The 15,852-nt window shown below is 46.5% G+C and overlaps 1 protein-coding gene across 1 annotated transcript; it reads right to left on the bottom strand.

The window, feature by feature from the left end:
• Nucleotides 1-11,748: 11,748 nt before the first annotated feature.
• Nucleotides 11,749-15,665, bottom strand: Polr3k (RNA polymerase III subunit K). Its single transcript, XM_048332220.1, has 3 exons — nt 15,463-15,665; nt 13,739-13,826; nt 11,749-12,155 (listed from the first exon to the last, which is right to left on the bottom strand). Exons 1-3 carry the CDS (start codon nt 15,571-15,573, stop codon nt 12,028-12,030), a joined length of 327 nt encoding a protein of 108 aa, XP_048188177.1. The 5' UTR covers nt 15,574-15,665; the 3' UTR covers nt 11,749-12,027.
• Nucleotides 15,666-15,852: the final 187 nt, after the last annotated feature.

Here is a 15,852-nt window from a genome sequence, read left to right on the forward strand (position 1 = left end):
TCGTCTACGGAGGGGCATCTGGGTTGGTTCCAGATTCTCGCTATGACAAATTGCGCTGCAATGAACATTGTTGTGCTGGTGGCTTTACTGTGATTTTGTTTGTGGTTTTTTGGATAGATACCCAAAAGTGGGGTTGCTGGGTCATAGGGGAGTTCTACATTTAGCCTTCTGAGGAATCTCCATACTGCTTGCCAGAGTGGCTGAACCAGTTTACATTCCCACCAACAATGAAGTAGGGTTCCCTTTTGGCCACATCCCCTCTCTAGGTTTAATTTTTGTGAAATCTACTTCCCAATACATGCCTGGCCTATCCCCACGGAGGCGAGCTCCTTTAGTAACTTGTTGATTGGGGGCATTGGTGAGCTGACAGGCCTTACAATTTTTAACAATATCTTCAATAAGTTGATCTCCTTGTCTAATTTTCACTTTGGAGTGTTGGAGCAAGTCCTGCATTCTTCACGTTCCCATGTGAGAGGCTCGGTGGATTCTCTTAAGGATCCCTTTACCCAACCCTTGTGGCAAGATAAGTTTCCCTTCACAAGTTTTCCACCAGTCATTGTTTCCTTCTCTGTCCGGGGTTTTGTGGGCCATGGGAATTTTCTTTATCCACTGCAAGTCTTCTTGGGAATACTGGGGCACAGGAGGCAAAGCTCGTGGCCTTGGGTCTGCTAAAGTCAATACTTCTGCTCTGGGCTGGAGGGCTGCTTCCTTGGCTGCCTGGTCGGCCAGATTATTTCCTCTAGTCACCGAATTAACTACCTTTTGATGACCTGGACAGTGCATAATGGCAATCTTTGCTGGTTCCTATAGGGCCCGGATGAGGCTTAAAATCTCCTGCTTGTTTCTAATAGCTTTTCCTTTGGCTGTCAGTAGCTCCCTCTCTTGGTAGATGGCTCCATGGACGTGTACAGTGGCAAAAGCGTACTGGCTGTTCGTATAGATAAGGCTTTTGTTAGTGCCACTAGTTCTGCTCTTTGTGCAGAAGTTCCCTGCGGAAGTGCCTCTGCCCACACTATCTCAGTGTCCGTAGTAACCGCCGCACCTGCATACCTTATTCCATCCCGAATGAAGCTGCTGCCATCGGTGAACCAGGTGTGCTCAGCATGTGATAGCGGCAAATCCAGCAACTCTGGCCGGAGGCTATGTGCTTGGGCCAGGATCTGCTCACAATCATGCAGTGGCACTTCCAGATCCAGATCCGGCAGCAGAGTTGCTGGGTTTAATGCTGTAGGTACACAGAAGCTGACACGTGCGGGGTTAAGTGACAAGGTCTGGTAATGGACCATGCAGGCATTGCTCATCCACCGGTCAGGTGGTTGTTTTAGCACCCCTTCTAGAGTGTGTGGAGTGGCCACAGTCAGGTTCTGTCCCAGAGTCAACTTATCTGCATCTTTTACCAAGAGGGCTACTGCAGCTATTATTCTTAAGCACAGAGGCCACCCAGCGGCGACAGGATCCAATTTCTTTTTTTTTTAATTGAATTTATTTATTAATTGAAGGATCCAATTTCTTTGACAAGTAGGCGACTGGTCGTCTCCAAGGTCCAATTGGTTGGGTGAGCACCCCTTTTGCTATTCCTTTATTTTCAGACACGAACAATGTGAATGGTTTATTCACGTCAGGTAGGCCTAAGGCAGGGGCTTCCAGAAGGCTTTTTTTGATTGCCTCAAAGGCTTTTTGCATCTGCTCAGTCCAATGAAATTCTGGGAGGTTTTTGGTGGCTTCATATAGAGGCTTGGTCATCTCAGTGAACCCAGGTATCCACAGCTGGCAAAAGCCCGCTGTTCCCAGGAACTCTCTGACTTGTCTGGCTGACTTAGGCACAGGGATTTTCAGCACAGTCTCTTTATGTGCATCTGACAGCCAACACTTGCCCTCTTTTAATATGAAGCCCAGGTAGGTGACTTCAGGTTTACAAATTTGTGCCTTTTTAGTGGAGGCCCTATAGCCCAAATTGCCAAGAGTCTTTAAGAGCCTAGCTGCTCCCTTTAAACAGCTATTTTTGTCTGGAGCGGCTATTAACAAATCATCTACAAATTGCAATAGACTTATTCCAGTATTTTTGGCGCGGTACTCACTCAGGTCTTCATGTAATGCCTCATTAAAGATGGTAGGCGAATTCTTGAATCCTTGAGGCAGCCTAGTCCAGGTCAATGACCGCTTATCCTGATTTCAGGATCATGCCAAGTAAATGCAAAGTAGTTTTGACTCTGTGGGGCGAAGGCAGGCAAAAGAAAGCATCTTTAGATCCAACACAGTATACCACACATGGCTCGGTGACAGGGAGCTCAGCAGGGTATATGGGTTTGGGACTGTTGAATGAATGTCCATTGCTCTCTTGTTAACTTCTCTCAAGTCTTGCACTGGTCTGTAATCATTAGAATTAGGCTTTTTTACAGGCAACAGTGGAGTATTCCAGGCTGACTGGATGGGCTTCAGAACTCCTAAATCTAACAATTTTTTGATGTGAGGAGTGATCCTATTCTTTGCTTCTAGTGACATAGGGTACTGGCGAACTCTTACTGGGTCAGCCTCAGCTTTGAGTTCCACAAAGATTGGAGGACGATGTTTTGCCAGTCCCATTCCCCCAGTTTCTGCCCATGCTTGGGGAAACGCCCGTAGCTACTCAGTTTCCGGAGACTCAGGCTTGGGATGCTGGTATAGCCTATATTCCTCTTCTAACTTACTAGTTATTAGTATACTAACAGGCTTTTCTCTTGAGTTCGTCACAGAAGCTCCACTACCTGTGAACTGTATCTGAGCTTTCATTTTTGTTAAGAGGTCACATCCAAGCAATGGATAGGGGCAGTCAGGGATGACTAAAAACGAGTGGGTTACCTGGCCCGCTCCCAAGTCCACTGTTCTTTGAGTAGTCCATTTATAGGGTTTAGTGCCCGTCGCACCTTGGACCCATGTTGTTTTAGTGGACATCAGCCCTCTCGGGGCTAGTAATGCTGAATTTTCTGCTCCCATATCTACCATGAACATGACTGGATTCCTCTCCACTTTCAATGTTATCCTGGGCTCAGGGAGGGAGTCTGAGCCCCGACTCCCTCAGTCACTGTCCTCAGCCAACTCTAAGGCTGGCAACACTCTTGATCCTACTTTCTGTTTTTCCTCCTTTTTCTTGGCTAGCTCTGGGCAGTTTTTGATCCAATGCCCCTCCTCCTTGCAATAGGCACATTGATTCTTCCCCACTCTTGATTGGGGTTTGGGCTCCTGCTCCTTACTTGGAGAGAAGGACTGTCTAAAGTTTCCTGCCTGCACAGAGGTCAGGATTTCCCTGAGGTCCTTGTATTGTGCCTCTTGTTGTTCCAAAATTATAGCCAAACTCCTTTCCTTAACTCTGTTCCTCTTTTCTTGCTCAATTCCATGTTCTTTGTCCTTCCTTTCCTGTCTTTGTTCTGCTGTTTCTCTCTTATTATAAACCTTTTCCGCCACTGCTACTAGATCCCTAACAGATTTTTCACCAAGCCTGTCTAGAGCCTGCAACTTCCGCTTTATGTCCAGTGTGGCTTGATTTACATAGGCAAACATAATTATCTGAGCAGATTCCTGGGTCTCAAGATCATACGGGGTGTATTGACTAAAGGCTTCCACAAGCCTCTCAAGGTACACTGCCGGACTTTCACTTTCTCCCTGTCTAATATCATAAACTTTGGCCATATTGGTAGGTCGGCGAGCCGCCGCCTTGAGACCTGCCAGCAGAGCCTGGCGATAGACAAGGAGTCGCTCCCTACCTTCAGCCATATTGTAGTCCCATGCTGGTCGGGTCTCAGGAAAATAGGTGTCAATCAAGGCAGGATTCATGATGGGTGTTCCGGTGGGGCTGGGGATAAGTCTCTGGGCCACTTCTTGGATATGATCTCTCTCCTCAGTGGTGAAAAGGACCTGTAAAAGCTGTCTACAATCATCCCAAGTGGGCTGGTGAGTGAAAAGTATAGTTTCAAGCAAGCGAATTAAATCCTGGGGTTTCTCAGAAAAGGGGGCATTTTGGGCATGCCAATTGTAAAGATCACTAGTAGCAAATGGCCAGTATTGGAATTGTTGTCGACCATCTGCATCCACAGGACCTATAGGGCGTAGGGGAAGGGCAACAGAATTATGAAGAGATGTAATTCTTCAGTGCCGGCAAGTTGTCTGAGCGAGACCCTCTGGAGTGGAGGGCACAGCTGAAACATCTTCCTCAGAGTCCTCCTCTTGTAGAGTTAACTGGAGTGGGGAGTATGGAGGGCGAAGCATTTCCTCCTCCGTGCTTCCTCCCTGGAGGACAGGTGGGTATAATTTCTTCTCTTCCCTCTTGGTTTCTCTCTTGTCACCCCGTGTCTTTTGAGTGAATATTGGGGTAGGGGAAGGAGTGGAGGAGGGAGTCGGTAAGAAAGGCCGAACCCAAGCTGGAGTGTCCCTGTCAACTAGTTCCCTCCAGGTGTCTATATAAGGAATCTGGTCTAGATAGCCCTGAACGAGGGGCATCGATTAGGCTTTGTAAAGTCCTAATCTTAACTATGTCAAAGCTCCCCTCAGGTGGCCAATTAGCTCTCTCAAGGGTAGGCCATTCTGACTTGCACAGGGTGATCCATTTTTCCTTCTTAAGGGCCACACTCTGGTTCTGAGCTATCTCCTTAACCTCCCTCCAGTGAGCTAGAATCAAGTCTAGGGGGCTAGATGGAGGTTCCCATGATAGAATGTTACCCATAGCTCTGATCAGATGTTCAGTCCAAAAGGCTACAAAAAACAAAACAATTATAACAATACAAATAGAGGAAAACACACAGGCAAAGATTGCCATTATGCACTGTCCAGGTCATCAAAAGGGAGTTGATTCGGTGACTAGAGGAAATAATCTGGCCGACCAGGCAGATAAGGAAGCAGCCCTCCAGCCCAGAGAAATATTGACTCTAGTAGACCCAGAGCCACGAGTTTTGCCACCTGTGCCCCAGTATTCCCAAGAAGACTTGGAGTGGATAAAGAAAATTCCCATAGCCCACAAACCCCTGGACAGAGAAGGAAACAATGACTGGTGGAAAACTTGTGAAGGGAAACTTATCTTGCCACAAGGGCTGGGTAAGGGGATCCTTAAGAGAATCCACCAAGCTTCTCACATGGGAACCCGAAAAATGCAGAACTTGCTCTGACACTCCAAAGTGAAAATTAGAAAGGAGATCAACTTATTGAAAATATTGTTAAAAATTGTAAGGCCTGTCAGCTCACCAATGCCCCCAATCAACCAGTTACTAAAAGAGCTCACCTCCATGGGGATAGGCCAGGCATGTATTGGGAAGTAGATTTCACAGAAATTAAACCTGGAAAAATTTGGATACAAATATTTGCTAGTTTTTGTAGACACCTTTTCAGGATGGATTGAAGCCTATCCAACAAAGCATGAGACTGTGAATGTAGTGGCTAAGAAGATCCTGGAAGAAATCCTACCCAGGTATGGTTTCCCATCCACCATTGGGTCGGACAACGAACCGGCCTTCGTCTCAAAAGTAAGTCAGGGAATAGCTGCTGCACTGGGGACGGATTGGAAATTGCATTGTGCTTATAGACCCCAGAGTTCAGGACAGGTAGAGAGAATGAATCGGACTCTAAAAGAGACCTTAACTAAATTGGCCTTAGAGACTGGCACAGACTGGGTGTCACTCCTTCCTTTTGCTCTGCTTAGAGTAAGAAATTCTCCCTATCAGCTTGGCTTTACTCCTTTTGAAATAATGTACGGGCACCCCCCACCCATTATCCCTAGCCTTCAGACTGAATTGCTTGCTGATTTGGATGATGCTGAATTTTTGTGTAAACTTGATTATTTGCAGCTCGTGAACAAGAATATGTGGCCCCAACCTAAGGCATTGTATGATTCTGCTTCTGTCCCTACCCCCCATCTATTCAGACCAGGGGACTGGGTGTTCATCTGGAGGCATAACCCTAAATCCTTAGAACCACGGTGGAAGGGATCCTACATAGTGCTTCTGACTACTCCCACTGCCCTCAAGGTAGATGGCATCGCCACTTGGGTCCATTGCTCCCATGCCAGGCCAGCTGACCCCTTTGTCCTGGATGAAGACTACCGTGGTGGAACATGGGAGGTCTCCAAGCACCTGACTCAGCCGCTTCGCCTTTGCCTCAAGAAAAGAAAGTTAGACTGAAGAATTTTCTTTTTCCCTTCTTTCCTTGCTTCTCAGGCTAATGTTGATGCTATTTTGGCAGCTCACTCCAAAGTGGAGTGACCCCCTTATTTTGGCAACTAGCAGGAGTCCTGTAAAGTCCCATGCAAGAAGGCATTGGTAGTTTGGGGCTTGCTCAGGAATATGGGTATAGCCACCCGACCCTTAGAGCACAGCTGAGAAGTCCATGTATTATTTTGTTGCTGACATTTGTATCTTAAACACTATACAGCTAATGGTAAGTCTGTATAGCTGAAAGTTAATTTTCAGTTTGAAGTAATCTTGCAGTCCCTTGGTAAAGTAGACTAAGGCTATATATAGGTTTCTGGCCAGGTAAGGTCAATGCCCCTCAGTCAGCCTGAAGAAGCTACAGAAGATGATCTTCACCCATCAGCCCCCCTTTAAAACCAAGGGACCAGAGTTGGGTTTTTTTTTTTTGTAATTACTTTGGGCCCTATCTCTATATCATCCCCTAGACATGCAAGTCATTGAAATAGACAGAATGGAGCCATGATTGGCTCCCAAGGTACCAAAGAGAAAAGGGGGAAATGAAGAGCCAGACTTTGAAGTCAGGCCCCACTTTACCACGTGAACCCCACTTTACCACCACGTGAACCTGAGATAAGCAGGCCCTGTAAGCAAACCCAGGACAAGCTTATTAGGGCCCAGTCAGTCAAGAACTCTAACCACTGGGAATGCTTAACTCTAACTGCCCCCCAGAATGCCTCGAGCCCTGAGCCAATCAGAATTGTACCTGTGTCCTAATCTTGCTTGAACACCTGATTGTTGTAACTTTGTTTTTTGCCTTTATAAGCCCTGTGTAATCGCAGCTCGAGGCTTCCTCCTAACCTCCACTGTGTCAGTGGGTAGGACGAGGCCTGAGTTGCAGCTCACTTGAATAAAGCCTTGCCTTGCTTTTGCATTTCAGAACATCTGAGTCTCGGTGGCCTTCTTAGTGGTCGTTTTGCGACTTGGCATAATAAGCCTTGTGCAATCGCAGCTCGGGGCTTCCTCCTAACCTCCGCTATGTCGGTGGGTAGGACGAGGCCCAAGTTGCAGCTCGCCTGAATAAAGTCCTGCCTTGCTTTTGCATTTCGGAACATCTGAGTCTGGGTGGCCTTCTTGGTGGTTGTTTCGCGACTTGGCATAACATTTTTATTTCTAATTAACCAGTAAAAAGCTGGAAGTTGGGAGAAATGTGGCCTTGAGAGAAAAAGATGTTTAAGTGAGCTGCAACTCAGGCCTCGTCCTACCCACCAACACAGCGGAGGTTAGGAGGTAGCCCCGAGCTGTGATTACACAGGGCTTATAAAGGCAAAGAACAAAGTTACAACAATCAGGTGTTCAAGCAAGATTAGGACACAGGTACAAATCTGATTAGCTCAGGGTTCAAGGGGTGGTCAGAGTTGAGCATTCCCAGCGGTTAGAGTTCTAGACCGACTGGGCCCTAATGGGCTTATCCTGGGTCTGCTCACAGGGCCTGCTTATCTCAGGTTCACGTGGTAAAGTGGGGTTCACGTGGTAAAGTGGGGCCTGACTTCAAAGTCTGGCACTTCATTTTTTTTTTTCCGAACCTCTTTAATGCAATGCAAGAATCCTTTAAAGCATTTGGTAATGCCCAAACTTAATGACCATTTGAATTTAAACTTAAACTCACTCAATTTTACATCATACTAACAGTCTTGAACATGTTCACACTCAAACATGCACACACACATACATATTCAAAAGATCTTAAAGCGCGCAGAATAAGCATCAGCCGTACATTTTAAGACAAAAACCTTTAACAAATTATTTTAGCATTCTCCAGCCTCATTTTCCAGGGCTTGATAGTTTTAGTAAAACATTTTTAGTCTTAGTAAAACATTTTAGCACACCAAACAATTTTCTGCTTAAGGAGGCTGGATGGGGGTCCCCCAGAGTTCTTCTTGTGGACACTCACACTCTGATTGTGAGCTGTTACCTGTACATCTTTCCAGTGAGCTAAAGTCAAATCCAGGGGAGTGGAAGGAACATTCCCCATCATCCGTTTGTCAGTCAGGCACAGCGCAAGAAAGAAACACACAAATAATCACAGGCACAAAGACCAGACAACACTTACAGACTTAAGGAGCCGCAGCTTACAGGTTCGACTTGGTCTCTCCTGCCCCTGTGAGGGGGCAGACCACTCAGTCTCACTGTGTCTCTCCTGCCCCTGTGAGGGGGCAGACCACACAGTCTCACTGTGTCTCTCCTGCCCCTGTGAGGGGGTAGACCACACAGTCTTGAGGCTCTCTCTCCCCCGTTCCTGTGTAGGAACAGACCAGACAACCCCGAATAGAGTGGACTAGACGGGCGCCCATTATAAGGGCCTCCCGGTCCAGTCCTTCAGGTTCAGGGTGGTAGTGGGAAGCCTGAGCCCCCAGTGGAGGGCTTGAGGTGTTCTCCAAGTCCTCCAGGACTGCCCATACGAGCGTGTCCACTCCAGCTGGTCTTTCACTACCTACAAGTTCAGATTCAGGCAGCTGGCCAAAACAGAAAACAAAACTACAAATCACACAGACACAGACACAGAATGAACAGCGCTGTTTTCTTACTTTCGGAGTCTGGGGTCTCGGGGGTCTCTGGGGCCATCCCGGACAAAACCCCAAATGTTGTGCCAAGTCGCAAGACCACCACCAAGAAGACCACCGAGACTCAGACATTCCGAAATGCAAAAGCAAGGCAAGGCTTTATTTAAGCGAGCTGCAACTCGGGCCTCGTCCTACCCACCGACACAGCGGAGGTTAGGAGGCAGCCCGGAGCTGTGATTACACAGGGCTTATAAAGGCAAAGAACAAAGTTACAACAATCAGGTGTTCAAGCAAGATTAGGACACAGGTACAAATCTGATTGGCTCAGGGTTCGAGGCATCCCAGGGGTGGTCAGAGTTGAGCATTCCCAGCAGTTAGAGTTCTAGACCGACTGGGCCCTAATGGGCTTATCCTGGGTCTGCTCACAGGGCCTGCTTACCCCAGGTTCACGTGGTAAAGTGGGGTTCACGTGGTAAAGTGGGGCCTGACTTTAAAATCTGGCACTTCAAGCTAAGGAACAGCACCCAAACCTGGCTGACATTAAAAGAGAAAAAATTACAAGAAGTTAAAATAGAAGAAACTGAAAGTCAAACCAGCAATGTGGCTATGTAGTTATTACTGAACTTTACTGAAGTGGTTTTTTTTTTTTGGGGGGGGGGGTTTTTCTTTTCTCAACTCAGGGCCTAGGTGCTGTCCCTGTGCCTCTTTGTGCTCAAGGCTAGTTTGTGCTGTACCACTGAGCCACAGTGCCGCTTCTGGCTTTTTCTGAGTAATTCACTGGAGATAAGAGTTTCATGGACTTTCTTGCCCAGGCTGGCTTTGAACCATGATCTTCAGATTAGAATTATAGGCGTGAACCACAAGTGCCCAGTGCAAAGTCACCCATGTTGATACCCACATGATTACAGACTATGTAGCAACACTTTGGTGAGTTAAAAAAAAAAAGTTCCAATTACAGTGTTCTTTCAAAACCTTTCAGAGAAAAAAACTCTCTAAGCCAGTGCCAGTGGCTACACCTGTAATCCTAACTACTCAGGAAGCTGAGATCTGAGGATAGAGGCTCAAAGCCAGCCCAGGGCAGGAAAGTCTGAGACTCTTGTCTCCAATAAACCACTCAGAAACCAGAAGTGGCACTGTGCTTAAAGTGGTAGAACACTAGCCTTGAGCTGAAGGGCTCAGGGATAGCGCCCAGAACCATAGTTCAAGCCCCACAACCAATGTGCAGGGGAAGGGGGAAGGGAACAGGGATGGGGATGGGATGACCATGATGACACTCTCCAAACATCATGGATGCCAACCATCAACCATCACAATCATCAGATCATCATGGCTTGATGATACAGAATCATCCAAAGATGTACTGTCAATAGCAGTACTGGGAGATGTGGTTCACTGGCAGAACACTTACCTGGCATATGCAAAGCTTGGGGTTCCATCCTCATCGCTATCAAAAACCCCACTAGCATTGTAATGTTTACATCACCATCACCATGTCTATATCACTCAACTGTCTTCAATCTTACTACATGGGCACTACATCATCTCACACAGTGAGGTAATACAGAATAGTAAGATTACTTTGAGAGATCATTCACATAATTTTATTAGGTATACTGTTGTAATCTCTGTTGTACTATTGCTAATCTTCCTGTGCCTATTTATAACCTGTACCATACAAAAATGGATGAAGGGAAAACAAATGAAGTCATTATATTCAATGTACATTAAGCAACAAGTGAACTATAGAATTTGAGGGTAGGGCAAGAGGAGGAAAATGGGACAGAAAAATGGAAGGGGTGGCATTGATCATGAAGCACTATACTCATAATCTGACTTATGGGAACTGTACCCTCTTTATAGAACTACTTAATTTCATTTATAAAATGTACCATAGGTATGTATTATAAGAAAAACATATATAGAATTCATGACTGTGCTATTTGGGGCATAGTAACGAATGACCATTCAAAAATGCTCTTGGAGGGGATGGGGATATAGCCTAGTGGCAAGAGTGCCTGCCTCGGATACACGAGGCCCTAGGTTCGATTCCCCAGCACCACATATACAGAAAACGGCCAGAAGCGGCGCTGTGGCTCAAGTGGCAGAGTGCTAGCCTTGAGCGGGAAGAAGCCAGGGACAGTGCTCAGGCCCTGAGTTCAAGGCCCAGGACTGGCCAAAAAAAAAAAAAAAATGCTCTTGGAATATAATTCCTGTGAGGACTCCATAAACCATATTAACTAATTACATATTCACTATGTCCAACGTGCTGTAAATATCTCATTTCCTCCACCCCTTTGAATCTCTTTTTTTAAATTCTTCCAATCTCTTTTACTAGGTTTACTCCATTAACATCCAGAATAACTACTAATAGGAATAGACTTACTTGGGCTACTTTGCCTTTTCTTTCTGTAGACCTTATAGCTTTCTTGTCCCTTTTTTTATTTATTATCTTCTTTCATGTTTAATTTTTTTCAGTGAAATATTGTTATTCCACTCCTTAGGGGTTTCCTTTTTCTCCCACTGTGTCCTGCCCAAAACTCAGAATAGCCACTGGTGACTCATGAAGGCTAAGGTTGGGAGGATTGTGATTTGAGGCTAGCCCTAGCAGAAAAGTTCACAAAATAAATTTTGATTATATAACTTTACAACTAACAGATACATTAACTTTATTCTTCTAACACACTAAGTTGTGCAGACATCAGAGTATTACAACTAACAGTTTAACTTTATTCTTTTAACATACTAAGTTGTGCAAACACTAGTGTTGGGTGGTGGTTAGAAAATGTCAACTGACCAGTAAATGTAAGTGATGAATGAATGCATAGGACTTTAACTAGGTACACTTCCTCGTAGGTCTCCTCTCCCCAAACAAAAAATGCCACCAGGCAGTTGATTATACCTGTAAGCCAACCTACTCAGGAGACTGAGATATGAGGGTCTCAGTCTGAAGCCAGCCTCCACAGAAAAGTCCATGAGACTCTGGTCGCCAATTAGCTACCAAAAAGCCACAAGTGAAACTGTGGCTCAAGTGGTAGAGTGCTAGTTCTGAGCAAAAACAAAAGTCTAAGGGACAGCACCCAGGCCCTGATTTCAAGCCCCAGTATTGGCACACTGGCACACATGCATGCACAAACCTCTCTGGACACCAATGACTTCATTTACTGCCTGGCAGATGGACTCAGTGGGCCCTCTACTTCTGAAGGCTTAGTTCCCCACTACAAAGACTGTCAGAACACTCCCATCTGTTCTTGAAGCTGGGAATCACTGCTGGGAACTAGGTAAGGAGACACTGAAGCAGTTGGGCCATGCTGGCCCTAATCCCTCCAGCGGTGTCCACACTGAGCATTGCAGCACTTGTAAAAGGTGGTCATCGGTTCATCTGCAGAGCGGGTCTGAAGCTGCATGAAGTAAGCACGGGGATGTTCACATTTGGGACATGGCTCTGGCAATTAAAAAAAAAAAACATGTGACCCACATTATAATAAAACAATGCTTATGATGAAAACACCACTTAAGAGTAAATAGCCAGGGGCTGCTCACACCTATAATCCTAGCAACTCAGGTCGCTGAGCTGTGAGGAGCACAGTTCAAAGCCAGCCTAGACAGGAAAGTCCATGAAACTCTTATCTGTAATTAACCATGAGAACATGTGAAGTGGCTCTGTGGCTCAAGTGGTAGAGTGCCTAGCTTTGAGCTGAAGAGCTCAGGGACAGCACCCAGGCCCAAAGTTCAAGCCCTACAACCAACCGACAAAAAAAAAAAAAAGAGTAAATACTTGCACTAATCTTAGCTAAGACCCAGATGGCCCAAAGTTCAAGCCCCACAACCAACCAGATGGCCCCAAGTTCAAGCGCCACAACCAACCAACAAAAAAAAGAAAAAAAGAGTAATTAGTTGCAATAATCTTAGCTAAGGCCCGGATGGATTTTCCAGAGGATCTTGTTTCAAAGCCATACCAAGCAGAAAAGTCTGCAAGACTGACTCTCTCTCTCTCTCTCTCTCTCTCTCTCTCTCTCTCTCTCTCTCTCTCTCTGAGAAAATAGCAGTAGAGGCATGGCTCAAGTGGTGAGCAAAAAGGCAGAGTGGGAGGTCCAAAGTATAAGGCCTAGTAACAGTTCAAAAAATTAACTAAAGGCAATAAAGATGTCTTCTTCTCCCAAAATTTGGTCTCCCTTTATATATATATATATAATTTTTTTTTTTTTTTTTTTTTTTTTGCCAGTCCTGGGCCTTGGACTCAGGGCCTGAGCACTGTCCCTGGCTTCCTTTTTGCTCCAGGCTAGCACTCTGCCACTTGAGCCACAGCGCCACCTCTGGCCGTTTTCTGTATATGTGGTGCTGGGGAATCGAACCCAGGGCCTCATGTATACGAGGCAAGCTCTCTCGCCACTAGGCCATATCCCCAGCCCTTTATATTATATTTTATTTTATTTTTATTTTTATTTTATTTATTTATTTATTTTGGCCAGTCCTGGGGCTTAGACTCAGGGCTTGAGCATTGTCCCTGGCTTCTTTTTGCTCAAGGCTAGCACTCTACCACTTGAGCCACAGCACCACTTCTGGATTACTCTATATGTGTGGTGCTGAGGAATTGAACCCAGGGCTTCATGCATGCTAGGCAAGTACTCTACCACTAGACCATATTCCCAGCCCCTATTTTTTATTTTATTTTATTGTCGGTTGTGAGACAATCTCAAGGCCTGGGCACTGTCCCTGAGCTTCTTTTACTCAAGACTAACACTCTACCACTGAGTCACAGTGCCACTTCTGGCTCTTTCTGTTTATGTGGTACTGAGGAATGGAACCCAGGGCTTCATACATGCTAGGCAAGCACTCTACCACTAAGCCACATTCCCAGCCCTTACGTAAAAAATTTTAAATAACAAACTATTATAAAAAAAACTATTATAGCAAACTTCATTTCCCATTTTTAGCAGCCTACAGAATAGGCTCTGACATAGACTGGCACTGACAGCAAAGTCACAAGTGTCCACAGCTGAATAATGGAAAGGACCTCCCTCTCACCTGCAGTAGAGTCAACATTCTCCCAGGCAGCTGCTCCCCCAAGTACATCATCTACTTCTTTCAGCTTTGGATACTTCCGATTGGCTACCTAACAATAAAAAACAAGCTTTCAGAATCCAAGTCAGCAAACAGTACCAACACAAACTACTAAATCAGGACTGCCCACAATGTCCACTCTGCTTCCTTCTATACACAAAAGGAGATGGTTCCAAATGAAAACAAAGTTCCTGCTCACAGAGCAGGCAGCATGCTCCATGGCAAAGCAAAGGTTCACCCCTGAGCAGGAGAGGCTAGGCTGGTAGGGCGACTACAAAAACTAGAGAAAGCAACAGAGCAGGAATGGGAGAGAGATTAGGTGTGGCCCATGATTTCATACTTTTTTTTTTTTTTTTTTGCCAATCCTCGGGCTTGGACTCAGGGCCAGAGCACTGTCCCTGGCTTCTGTTTGCTCAAGACTAGCACTCTACCACTTGAGCCACAGTGCCATTTCTGGCCTTTTCTGTTTATGTGGTGCTGAGGAATTTAATTCAAGGCTTCGTGCTGTTATGCCAAGTATCGAAACGACCACCAAGAAGGCCACCGAGACTCAGACATTCCGAAATGCAAAACAAGGCAAGACTATTCAAGCGAGCTGCAACTCGGGCCTCGTCCTACCCACCGACACAGCGGAGGTTAGGAGGAAGCTCCAAGATGCGATTGCACAGAGCTTATAAAGGCAAAAAAACCAAAGTTACAGCCATCAGGTGTTCAAGCAAGCAAGATTAGGACACAGGTACAAATCTGATTGGCTCAGGGCTCTAGGCATTCTGGGGATGGTTAGAGTTAAGCATTCCCAGGCGGTTAGAGTTCTTGACTGGCTGGGCCCTAATAAGCTTGCCCTGGGTTTGCTCATAGTTTAAAACAGACAACACGGGGCTGGGGATATGGCCTAGTGGCAAGAGAGCTTGCCTCATATCCATGAGGCCCTGGGTTCGATTCCCCAGCACCACATACACAGAAAAAGGCCACAAGTGGCGCTGTGGCTCAAGTGGCAGAGTGCTAGCCTTGAGCAACAGGAAGCCAGGGACAGTGCTCAGGCCCTGAGTCCAAGGCCCAGGACTGGCCAAAAAAAAAAAAAAAAGACAGACAACAAAACGGGGGCTGTCTGAAAAATGGGGTTTAACTCTTCATTCCCCCCTTCCCATGCATGCTAAGCACTCTACTGCTAAGCCACATTCCCAGCCCCTAGGACATGTTTTAACCCAAAATTAAGGGAGGAAGCCCATCTACCTACTAGAGTTTTCAAACGGGCCACTCTTAAATTTCTTTCTAGGGTTTATCAAATACTCCTAAAAACTTTAGGATTACAGAAAATTCATCTTCCCATAATTTCAGTATTCTAAACTCCCACCACAGCTGTAAGATGCAAACAAGAATGAGGTAGGAGCTGGGCACTGTGGGACAGTCCTATAATCCCAGCGAGGCAAAAGTCTCCCCATCCAAGCCCACCCGAGGCAAAAAGCTTGAAGCCCTAGCTGAACAAACGGGCTCGTGCCGGTCACCCCAGCTATTCAGGAGGCTGAGATCTGAGGATTGCTGTTCAAAGCCAGCCCCGGCAGGGAAGTCCGTGAGATGCTTATCTTCAATGAACCACCAGGACTCCAGGGACAGCGACCAGGCCCCGATTTCAAGCCCCACGACCGACACACACACACACACACACACACACACACACACACACACACCTTGCGGGTAATGTTGTGCACGTAGGGGCAAGTGTTGCAGGCGAAGCGGTGGCAACGCTGCCCCTCCTCCACTATCAGCCCGTTCCCGCAGCCCGGGCAGAAAAGCAGCATCGCGCCCACTCCGCCGTGTAGGCCCAGACGGCTCGCAGCTCCGGAGCGCGGAGACCTGGGGCCCGAGACCTGGCGCTGGCAGCAACACGCTCCCAGCAGCCCAGCTGCACGACAAGCTTCCCATTGGTCGGCCCTCGAATTTTGATTGGCTACCACAACCGTACCTTCCCTTCATCCCTCCAATAATTGATGCCATCTGCAGTTTCGGATGCTTCATTGGTCAATTCAGCGCCCGCCCCTCGGCGGGCCAATGGCTGGTCGGCCTCGCTGGGAAGTGTG

The sequence above is a fragment of the Perognathus longimembris genome, chromosome 23 (assembly GCF_023159225.1).
Source record: "Perognathus longimembris pacificus isolate PPM17 chromosome 23, ASM2315922v1, whole genome shotgun sequence".
In the NCBI taxonomy this organism is placed as follows: domain Eukaryota; kingdom Metazoa; phylum Chordata; class Mammalia; order Rodentia; family Heteromyidae; genus Perognathus; species Perognathus longimembris.